This window comes from Gavialis gangeticus, unplaced genomic scaffold, assembly GCF_001723915.1.
Source record: "Gavialis gangeticus isolate Ggan-Ray unplaced genomic scaffold, GavGan_comp1, whole genome shotgun sequence".
Lineage (NCBI taxonomy): Eukaryota > Metazoa > Chordata > Crocodylia > Gavialidae > Gavialis > Gavialis gangeticus.
The window spans coordinates 2,239,261-2,250,092 of record NW_017728965.1 but is presented as its reverse complement, the minus strand read 5'-3'; the positions used below and the strand labels follow the sequence as shown (position 1 = coordinate 2,250,092).

Below are 10,832 nucleotides of genomic sequence, written 5' to 3'. Positions count from 1 at the left end.
AGACCAAAGTCCTCAAGACCCTCTCCATCATTATGGGTGTCTTTGTCTTCTGCTGGCTGCCCTTCTTTGTGCTCAACTGCATGGTGCCTTTCTGCGACTTCAGCCGGCATGAACCTGGTGAGCTGCCTTGTGTTAGTGAGACAGTCTTCAACATCTTCATCTGGTTTGGCTGGGCCAACTCCTCCCTCAACCCCATCATCTACGCTTTCAACGCTGACTTCAGGAGAGCCTTTGCCACCATCCTAGGCTGCAGTCGCCTCTGCCCCAGCAACGCAGTGGAGACGGTGAACTTCAGCAATGAGCTGGTCTCCTACCACCATGACACCACCTACCAGAAAGAGGTGGTGACCCTCAGCTACCCGCACATCCTCCCCCACGCTGCCATGCAGGCAGAAGACCCTGAGGTGACTTTCGACAAGGTGTCTCAAGTTTCCCAGACCTCCCACAACAACCATCCCAGTCCTGTCTTACCTGCTGTGGTCCACGTGGAGTGTGAGGTGGCTGTATCGCTGGAGAAGATCACGCCATTCACCCCCAGTGTCCTGGGTTGAAAGGGGACTGGGGGCAGGGAGCATGGGGAGGGCAGACACAGCAGACGATACCCTGCTGCAATCAGTTTCTGGGGAATGTGACAATGCACAGAGCGGTTATAGGGCGTGGGTGTTGCATGGGGTCACCTTTCCTGTCTTTCTGGCATAACCAAAGTGACTTGCCAGAGGATCAGAAAGCTCAGGGGATCTGAAGTGGGGTATGGTGCTTTCCCCTCTACCATTGGGGGTTCAAACCCAGCCCAGGCTGGCACTCAATGAAAGCTTCAGGTGGCCTTTGATTCACTTTCAGATTCTGAGAGTACAGTAGAGAACTAGGCCCCAATTTTAGGGGGAAGAGGCTGAACGTGGTGGCTTTATTGCTTAACCCTATTCTCAGTCATACTACTGTGTCTTGCACCCTTTCTTAGTTTTTTCTCCTCCTCTTTCACCCATGGTCTCTCCAAACCTCCTTCCTCCCTGAGTACTCTCCTCACTGTCTCAGTTGCTGTCTCATTTCAATAACAATTGCTGTTAAACATTCTCTCTCTCTTTTCACTCACCTGTACTTTTTAATTAGCGTCATCTTTGCATATTCAAACTTGAGTCTAGTAGCTCCAGTGTCAGGGTGGAAATGCCACGGGAGCAGCCCCTTGCCTTTCACTGCAAAAAGGTGACAAGGGTTATTTTAGCAGTGTGTTTTGATAGGTACTTATTTAAACATTTGCAGCAGAACACATTGCGTGTCCATGCCACCCTGAATCCAAGGCATCTGCAGCTCCTTGGCACTGCCAAAACGCCTTGTCGTCTTTCTCCCCAATAAACCTTAACAAAGAGAAAAATCAGAAGGTGATAATTATAGTGTAACAGTAATTATTAAATACAGCCCAATTACAGTCAAGTCACAGCACAGTGGGCGTGGGAGAGGGGGAGCACAGCACACTGTGCTCCTGGGGTCGTTCTTACAATTTCTCTGTGGAAGCATGGATAGGACTGACTGTTGCTCATAACCAGCTCAGAATAGCGGCGGGGTGGCGGTGGGAGAGTGGTTAGAGCAGGAGTTAGGCTTTCAAGGCTGCATCCTCTTGAAGAAAGTATACGTGATTCGCTTACATCCTTGCACAAGACCCAGACCAAAGTGAATCCTAGCCTGGTTGAGTCCTTAGGGTATTCAGTGGGTTATGTGTGATACCGAGTAAGTAAGGTCCTCTCAGAGTGGACTTCCTAATGGCCCATGGGAGTCTGGACTCCAGGGGAGTGGCCTCTGCCTGTCAGAGGCGGGTGGGACAGGGGCCAGAATTGCGGTTCTACCACTGACCTAGGCAGATCATTTCACCTCTCCCTCTTGGTTTCTCTGTCTGTAATGAGTCTAATAATACCTACCTCCCAGCAGTGTTGTGAGGCACAGTTATGAGCATGCATGAAATGTTTTGCAAAGGGTGCTTAGCAGATAGCATCATTACCTCTGACAAAGGTTGGGTAAACCTGCAACATGCCAGACAAAAGAGGACTCGGCCCTTTTGACCTGGAGCTGACCAGACAGGAGTGCATGAGCAGAGCTGGGGGATAAAAAGAATGTTTGTCTGCATTGAAACAGAGGGTGTTTCAAATAGCCTTTTGAGGTTCTTTGGGTAAATCTGAGGTCTATTATTAGACCAACTCAAATAGTTGGAAACATTCTTCTTAGCAAGCTTTCCGGTATAAATACCAACACAGCCACAACCTATACCCCTGTCAACTAGCCCGTGTGTGTTTTACTCGAGCCCTTGTGTGCATGCTGGGATGAGGTGGCAGTGGCAAAGGTTCCTTCTCCCATTCCCGGAGGCTGGTTCTTTCCTCTGGTGTCTGTTCATTCCTCCAGCTTGTATCGCAATGCTTGTTTTGTGGCCTGGCAACGTGCACCAGTGATTGATCCCTTCCTTGTTTTTGCAGTAGAATAGTCAAGAGAATGACTATAAGCTGGACTCGTGGTCACCGGGACACTGGCCTCTTTGTGCAAGAGAAACTTCCGATGCCCCCGCTGGGATATGGACAGCAACTTCAAAACCACACGTATTTCTGTGTTGTGCTAAGGTTTTTCTTAGTCTGGCAAAAATACACCTCATTCCTCTCTATGCAGGGTAGTTTTCTTTGGGTTTTGCTGCAAATAATGATGGGAATGGGTGGGGTACACACGCAGAAGAACAGAAGAATGTGATACCAGGATGCAGGATTGAGGCAACACTTCTCATCCTCTGCTGAGGCCACCCTCAGTATATGTGGGGAACCTCACAACAGTGCAAGGAGGTGTTGCAAGGAAAGCATTCAAGTCTTCTTCCAGGGTCCGGTACATTGGCTCCCACGAGCCACAATTCCCAGCAACTATGCCTTTCCTCTGTGTTGCTTCACCTGAATGGTGTTGGGCTCCTGGCTCTTAGGAAGCAAAGTGTCTGAGCCAAACCTATTCCCATTTGGCACTGTCCTTGTTCGCTGCCCAGCTCAGCCTTTTGGGTCTTGGGAGGACAGTTCTTGAAGATAAAATGGTAAGCCAAGTCCTTCTCATTTGTGGTTTCAGTCTGATGCTCTTGGATGATTTCAGCCAAGTTGTATGTTGCCTTCTGCCTTCTGCAGTTTTCCCCTGCAGTTTCACTGGGACACAGATTCCCCACAATTTCCACCCTAAGCACTTGTGATGTGCTAGGATGCACTGCTCAGTGGTGAGACATGCGAGTCCCATTTGTAAACTGCGATGGGACCCTGAGACAGAAATGCGCCTCACAGCAAGCACAGAGTTCTTTCCGTCTGTCCTAACCGCTGTGTTGCATGCTGTGCGGTTTAACAATAGGCTGTGAGGTTGGATTACAGGAAGAAAATGAAGTGTCCTGCGGTCTGTTATTTGCTCTTGGATATGCGGGGGCTACTTGTTAAAGCAAAAGGATCAGGGAGTCGAGACTCCAAAGTCCGGTTCTGTTCCTATCCCTGACACCGACTTGCAGCAAGACCCTCTGTAAGTCCCTTCACCTCTCTGTGCTGTGTTCCCAATCACAAATTGAGGGTAGCAAGACTGAGTTACCCTCCAGGAAGGCTGTGAAGATTAAATCTTTGAAAAGCATCAGTCTCTCTGCAGTATAAGGATCTAGGGCTATAACTGTTGGGTGCAGAGGGAAAGTGTTCAGAGAGAAAACTAAGAACAATGGGATGAAATGAAGCAAAAGAAACTTGGAGCTAGCTAACATGGGAATTGCTGGATGTGCTCTCTCTTAGATTGGAATGATGTCTTTGGAGAAAGCCCCAAACTTCTGGGACCCTTAAAGCTCAACTCATTCCTAGAGAAAATATGGTACGGAAGTGAAGTGCAGTGATTCTGTTATGAGAGTAAGAGAGAACCTGATGGTCTTAGACTAGTTTAAAACTTTCTTATTCAGGGGCCAGACAATGAAATAACCTTGAGTAGCACCCCCAGAAAGTGTGTACATGTGGCAGGGAGGGGCACAGACCCAACTCAGCCACAATTAAGAAGGAATTAAAAGCAAAGACTTCTCTCTCCAAAGGGCATTGGATGCCGATTTCAGACCTTGTTCTGCGATTCCTAATGCTCCGAGCTTGACTGTGCCACCGCTTACAGCAGTTGTGCCACACTTTCTGGCATCACTCCGATTATCTTGTTTAGTCCCCTGAAAGTTTATGTGAAGAGAGCCCCTTGAAAGTGAAGAGTTCTCCCTGGCTCCCTTCAGGCACTATTCAAAAGGTTAAACCCATTTTCTGAGGCTCGGCACAGCCAGGTGGCTCATTGGGAAGCAGTATTAAAACCTTAATTTAAATGGAAATCGGGGGCCGCTCTTGAGAGGAACTGACGGGCAACTAGCAGGCCTGAGAACAGCAGAGAGGAGAAGCTCGTTGGAAAACTTTGTGGTGGCTGGGCTTCATCTCCCACCTGTCTCCTGGCTGGAAAGTGAACGATGCTCAGCTGGGCAAGCTTGTCCAGAAGGAACTAGGAGGTGAGGTCGCTAGCCTACCGCTGGCGTGATGGAGGAATACTCAAATTTCAGCTGACAGCAGGAAGGGGCTGTCTCTATACCTCTCCCCCTTCAAGGATGGAGGGCTATCTCGTGTTCTTAAATCCCTGGGACCCTTCCCTAGGCAGCGATGGCTTCTGGATCCCTACCCCCAGTTCCTTTCTTCCACACGTGCAAACACATTCTCCGGCCCCTGCCTGCTGCCAAAAGATGCTGGTCTCTGGCACATCGTCCTCCCGTTCTCTGTTCCCCAGCTGGCCTCATGTATTTTTTGTATTTATTCTGCCCAAAGCTCACACTGCGGTGATGAATAGCAAATGCCTGGGTGACATTTAGCGCCATGGGCCTGGTTACCGGGATACACAGGAGAGTGCCCAAAACTGCTGCTGCTTGGGAGGAGCTGCTCCGAAGTCTATCAGATACAAAGGCTTGCGATTCATCTCTGTTCCCTGAAGTAAATGCCATTGGAAAGTCTCTTTTACATTACCTGTCTTCCAAGCCAAGAGGGGAAATGAGGACTATGGGGTGAGGGAGCTGGTCCTGACCCCAGCCTTTAGGGGGTGAGAGTGCATCTCCTGGCTGTCCGAGCTGACAGAGCTGAATGAACAGAGATGGCAACTTTCCTTCTGAAGGCAGGATAAGGTCGGAGATGGCTCTGCAGCCACAGAGGAGCAGTTTAAGCTGGCCATCACTGCCATCAGGGTTTTTAGCTCAAGTCAAGCCCCAGGATAATCCCTAACAGGTGATTAGGGCACAGTGTTTTTACACACCCAAACCTAGCCCAGGAATCATTAACTAGAACCACTGCCCAGTCACAGGACTACCAGGAAGGGAAAGCAGCCCCTCCCCAGCCTACAGCTCTCTAGGATTAACCATGCATTGCTCTGTGAATCACTGATAAAATGAGCTTGTTGCCTGACTGTTGGGCAGAAAGAGGTAGCTAGAGGCTGCTGTTGCAGTAGCTTTGAAGTCTGCTGGGGTGAGTGGATAGACAGGGAAGCAGAGCCTACTGCCATGCTTTCCCACCAGGGCTATGGAAGTGTGGCCAGGGACTCTGGGGCTGTGGGGAAAGATGTACCATCCCAGTCATGAATGGGAGTAGTGAGAAAGGAAGCAGAGCGCAGCCTTGGAAGGGATGGGAACAAGGCAGAAACTGGGGAGCACACGGCTGACATGCTTTTTCTGATCCGGCTTCTGGGACTAGTCAGAAATCAGCCTATTTAGATCATCACTGCTCCCAAGCTGGTTTCCAAATTGGAGTCATTAGATGCAGGAGTCTCATCAGGCAGGGGCAGGGGCAGGGGCTTGTCTCTAAGGAAAGCAAAGCCTCCAGAGGAACCAACAAACTGGCAGAGGGTCTCTGGCCTCTTGAAAGAGCCTGACAGAGGCTCTTGTGAAATCACAGGCCCGGCTTATTCAATCTGTATGGTAATTGGAAGTAATCAACATGGCTGAGGGGGAGAGGCAGGAGAGATTAACTCTTCTTAGATGCTTCAGGCCAAAATATAGACTAATATCTCATAGTTGGGGTGGGGAAGGAAGTATTTAGCATATTGGAGAGTAGACAGGGAATCTGCTGTGTTCCGGGTTTCTCTGGATGGCAGATGGGGTGTATGTGGAGACAAAGGATGGGAAGATGACATCCCATGCGGGATATGCAGACCCTTGCATGAACCACTTCTCTCCCAACCTCCTCAGTCACTTTTCTTTTGCAACATTTTGTCCTCGTCCAAGCAAAATAGTGAGAAACTGTCACTGAGCTCCCAGACCGATAAGGATGCATTTGGCTTAGGGCAGAACTTGGGTCTTTGCCCTTGTCCCCAGGCAGATACTGCCTGTGCTTCCTCCAGAAGTCCCTTCATAGCAGGGCAGTGATTCCCACCAGTGGGAAGGGAAAAGCCAGTCGCCAAGTTTGGGAAGCAGCAGTCCACGAAAAATAGCCTGTCAGCCTTAACTTGGATTTGGCAGACAACCCCAAATGCACACAGAAATGAGGAAGGTGGCAAACGTAGTTCCTAGCTGGGAAGCTACTGAATGCTCAGAGCTGAGGAACTGAATGTGTGTGGGAGGGAAGAGAAGGGGGAAAGGGGATCAGAGAGGAGCAGGGTGCTCATCTGGGTCCATTTCTTACAAACAAGCCTCCGGATCATTAGGAGCCAAATGCAGAATGCACAGACCAGGGATAAATTACTATCTATAAAGGCAAGCATCCGAGAGAGGGACAAAATGCAAACTTCTAGCTGGACTTTGAATAAGACCTCAAACCTGGGAACATAAGACAGAGCCACTGAGCATGGGGGTTACTTTGCAATAAAGAAGTCAGCACCAGGACTGCAGTGGAACGTACGAGCTCTCTTCAGCAGCGCATCCGTGCTTTCAGTCCATTGTCTGAGACGGTAAAACCCTCATCCCCGACATGGGTCCTTAGCTGTTACTGCAGAAGTAATAATGAAGTCATCATTAGTTACTTTTTAGGAACACTTCACTGACGGACTATCAGCTTATTGTGACCGTAACTCAGTTGTTGTGTCTAGAAGGAGCCATGTTTTAATCGGGTACCACAGTGTGCCATCTACTGTTCATCTCCACTCACAGCTAGATTCTGCAAATGCCGGAAAGAGCTGCAGATTGCATAGGATTATTTCCCTGAACTAGAGACTATACCACAATGTAGCACAATGGCAGGGCTCAGCGGGGAAGTGATTAACAATCAAATGCATCTGGGTATAGACTTCCCTGCATTTTTTGCCAGGAGTAAAAATCCATCTGGCTCCTACATACACAGCCCATGGATGCATTCCTTTCTTCATCTTCGCCTTCACCATCCGCTGCTTGTCTCTAGCCATAAGGAGATCTTTCTTTTGCATCCTATATTTTTCTAAATCCTTTGGTCTTTTGCTCAACTCTCTGGGAGTTTGCTGGGTAGTCTGAGCAAGCTGCTCCTGCTCCAAATGCTTGTTTAGATGCTGGGTTTTTTTTGTTTGTTTGTTTGTTCTTTGTGCCCAACATTGGGAGTGTAGGATAGCCCCCATTTATTTCATTGGAACACACACAGCAGCTCTGAAAATTGGCTCAGGTTTCTTAAGCTGGCCACCGAAAAATGGAGGTGCTCAAAATCAGTGGCTGCTCTTGTCTGCTTTGTTTCTAATTGCTCTGCCTCCATTTCTCCATCTACAACAAGAGACTGATTGCTGTCCCCCTCCACACAATCCTTTGAGATCCTTGGATGGCATAAACCATATACTATTTATTTGGCCACTTGGAAAGTGAGTCAAATAACAGGTGAATTGTCACCTGTGTGAGATAGGTTGCAAGTCCCTCAAGGCAAGAACAACCCACAGACTCTGTAAACTACTCTGCAGACACGTACCCCTGTGGACTGAGCTTTAGGAGACTCACCCGGCATGGAATTAGTGCCAGGATCAGACCCTAAAAGTCTGGATGGGTGCAACGGTGAACACGTAGTTGAATGCAGTCATCACAGTAGAAATGCTTCGTGAAGCAATGCAAGTTTGAAGAAGTCTGTCTCGACTGCCTGAGAAAGTACTTCCAAATGTTAGAACTGTTCTCAGGTTAGAATTAGAATCGTTTCCATAACCCAGATGTGATGGCGGACTATGTTCAAGTGCTCTTGTGCATTTCAAACCACAATTTCTCTCCTTATTTTGATGACACTCTTTTTTTGAGCTGGGTGGCCCAAAGTTTAGGGTCCTGCAGGTGAGAAAATAAGCTGCTGATGGAACTGGGCATTTCTTTGATGCAGTCCTGCTTGTTCAGAGAACGCATGCTAGACCCTGTTTCCCTGAAAACAACAGCAGCCTGACAGCGAGTCCAAGTCCCTTCTTCTCAGGACTTTGTTCCCAGTACAGCCAGAACAAGCATTAGGGTGGGAGCTTCTTTTCTCTCTTCTTCCCCCCCCGCCCCCCATTTTAAAGAAACGTTAGCTAGTAAAAACCCTCTGCCCAGAGATGCCTCGCATACCTCTCTGACTTGGACAATAGCACATGCCTGTGTCCGAGGGGAGAGAGCTCTTGTTTCAGTTATCTGGCTCCACAAAGGAGATCCGCTGTGTCTTACCACTCTGTGAACGAAAACTGGTGGCTGCACCACCCAGTTCCAGCATGGTTTAATCCAAACCTTACCAGTATCATGACAGATTAGCAAAATGGTAACAGGTGGAAAATGTGTTTGCTTGGCATTTTAGAAACAAACTGGTTCAATTCCAATTTTCAAACACCAGCACCACGAGGGCCCTGCAGGTCTTATAAAAGCTGCATACAGGCCGTTTCATTTCAGGGTCAGCTTTTGCATCCCTTTGAAGCACTGGCTGGGTGGTGTGATTGTTGGGTGGATGGCACTCAAGGCAGGGTATTTGTGATGGCCCTTTAAGGGCCAAGAAAGTCATTCTGGAACCAGGAAGGGTTCTAGGTCAGTTGACCAGAGGAAAGCTAAGTTCAGCCTCAGGTAAGTTGCCTTCCAGGGGTCTTCCTTGTTTAGACAGGAAAGAAGAGCCTTGGAGTCAAGCCAGACTGTGTAGAGCGATGCAGGACTAGCAGTAGATGGGACCTGCTAAGTACTGAGCATGCATGTTCCCCTTGGCCTCAGGGGTTACTTAGAAACCTCTGAAAACCAAGCGAAGCTGTGAAACCTGCATTTAAGCGCTGCTTGTAATGAGCCCTGCCTTGTCCTCAACCACCAGTTTAAATGCCTCAACCACTAGCGCCTCGTTTGATCTTTAATTAAAGCCCTGAGCTGTCTTGTCTGGCAAAGTTTCACCAGTTCCTCAAACAGTTTCGCAAGTTCATCATCTCAGCCCTTTGAAGTTGTAAAAGCACTGCAGAACAATGATTTTGGGTGTGACTCATTTAAAAAAAAACAGACCAATTTCCAGGTCGGCAGTGATTGTTAGGGGGGAGCATATTAGAAAGGGAGGGGATGACTTCACCAGAAGGCAAGGAAATACCCTCTTGCATTCAAGTACTGTGTCACGCTGGGAAGAGTTCAGCACAGGGGGAAAGGGCGGAGGACTAGGAGAAAACACACATCCTCAGAAGCAGGCAAGGCCTTAAAGAGGCCTAAAGGCCAAAATGCTTAGGGGAGCCTCTGCCATGGTAAGGTGACTGCCTGTTACTGATTTCTGTGGCAGTACATCTCCATGTGTTACTTTTTTCTGGTTTTGCAGTCTGCGCCCCATCCTGCTGTGCTGCACATTGTGGGTGTGGATGGAAGCCCCTGAGCACATACAAATTCACAAACTGTTTGTAAGTCCACGTGGCGCGATTCTTTCCAGTCTGATTCTCCGACGGGTGTAACAGTAAGTCCTGACCCATCACAGGAGGCGACAGGCTGGTAAATGATGCAACCCTGAGAGTGGCTTACAAAGCTTTCATTGAGGGAGAGATGTTCACAGATTTCTAAGGAAAACTATTTGCATAGAGTGATTTTCCCTGGAAGCAGCTGACTCTGCATCAGACAGAGTTTTTGTGCAAGGGAACCATTACCCCGCTTGACTTCTCCTTGCTGACTCGTGGGGTTGCAGGACCAGGCCTGCAAAGCCTGACTTGTCCTAGTCCTGCTCTGAGAGGCGGTGCTCAGACTCCAGCTCAAAGGCAAGCGGGGGGAGAGCGGTGCTCGGGACTGGAGAAACGCAGGCAGTGGAGGAGCTGGCAGCACCGCTCTGGGCCCGTGACTGCAGAACAATTGTCCGTGCAGAGCGCTGGAGCAAATCGCGGTGCACAACACAAGCATCCTACGGCGCCGCGCCCAAGCTGCTCCTGTCTGCAGGCATCCGACCTGTCCCTCCTCCAGAGGAGAGAGAGGGAAGCTGGGGGGAGGAGAAGGTGTTGGGAGGAGCAGGCCCCAAACTCCTCCAAACCAGGCCACGCACCTCTGTGCAGCACCAGCGTCCCCCTGGCCCAGCGCGCCCGTAGCGGGCCCCTTCGGGCTAGGGTTGCCAACTCCGACCCCGTCCTGGGAGGTTTCCCAGGACACGCGACGCCCGCGGGTCTCAGTTACTGATCACGGTGCGTGGCAGGAAAGCAAACGCGTAAATCGGATTCAAGAGGCGGAGGTGTGTAAGGCCCGAGCTTTGCCTGGGAGCACCTGGCCGGGAACGGGCAGGGGCTGATTTTAATGCATGCCGTCTCGTCGGTCTCTCCGCATCTTCTGGAGGTTTTTTCTCGTCCTTGCGGGGCACGAGGGGCTGCCCTTCCCCCTCAGGGTCGGGTCGGGCCTCCGAGCCCCGGGCCCCGTCGGCCCGGCCATGTTTCCCCCGCACCGCGGGGCGGCGCAGGCTCGGTGCTGCGCAGCC

General features: G+C 49.9%; 2 protein-coding genes across 2 annotated transcripts in view; both read left to right on the top strand.

The window, feature by feature from the left end:
* LOC109288619 (D(1) dopamine receptor-like) overlaps positions 1-2,586 on the top strand; it is a 9,692-nt gene extending 7,106 nt beyond the window's left edge. Inside the window, exon 2 of the mRNA XM_019504242.1 lies at positions 153-2,586. Within this exon, the coding sequence (XP_019359787.1) occupies positions 153-551 (399 nt within the window). The 3' untranslated portion in view covers positions 552-2,586. The remainder of the gene's footprint in view (positions 1-152) is intronic.
* Positions 2,587-5,042: 2,456 nt separating this feature from the next.
* The window catches only part of R3HCC1 (R3H domain and coiled-coil containing 1), a 16,719-nt gene continuing 10,929 nt past the window's right edge, over positions 5,043-10,832 (top strand). Inside the window, exon 1 of the mRNA XM_019503894.1 lies at positions 5,043-5,047. Within this exon, the coding sequence (XP_019359439.1) occupies positions 5,043-5,047 (5 nt within the window). The remainder of the gene's footprint in view (positions 5,048-10,832) is intronic.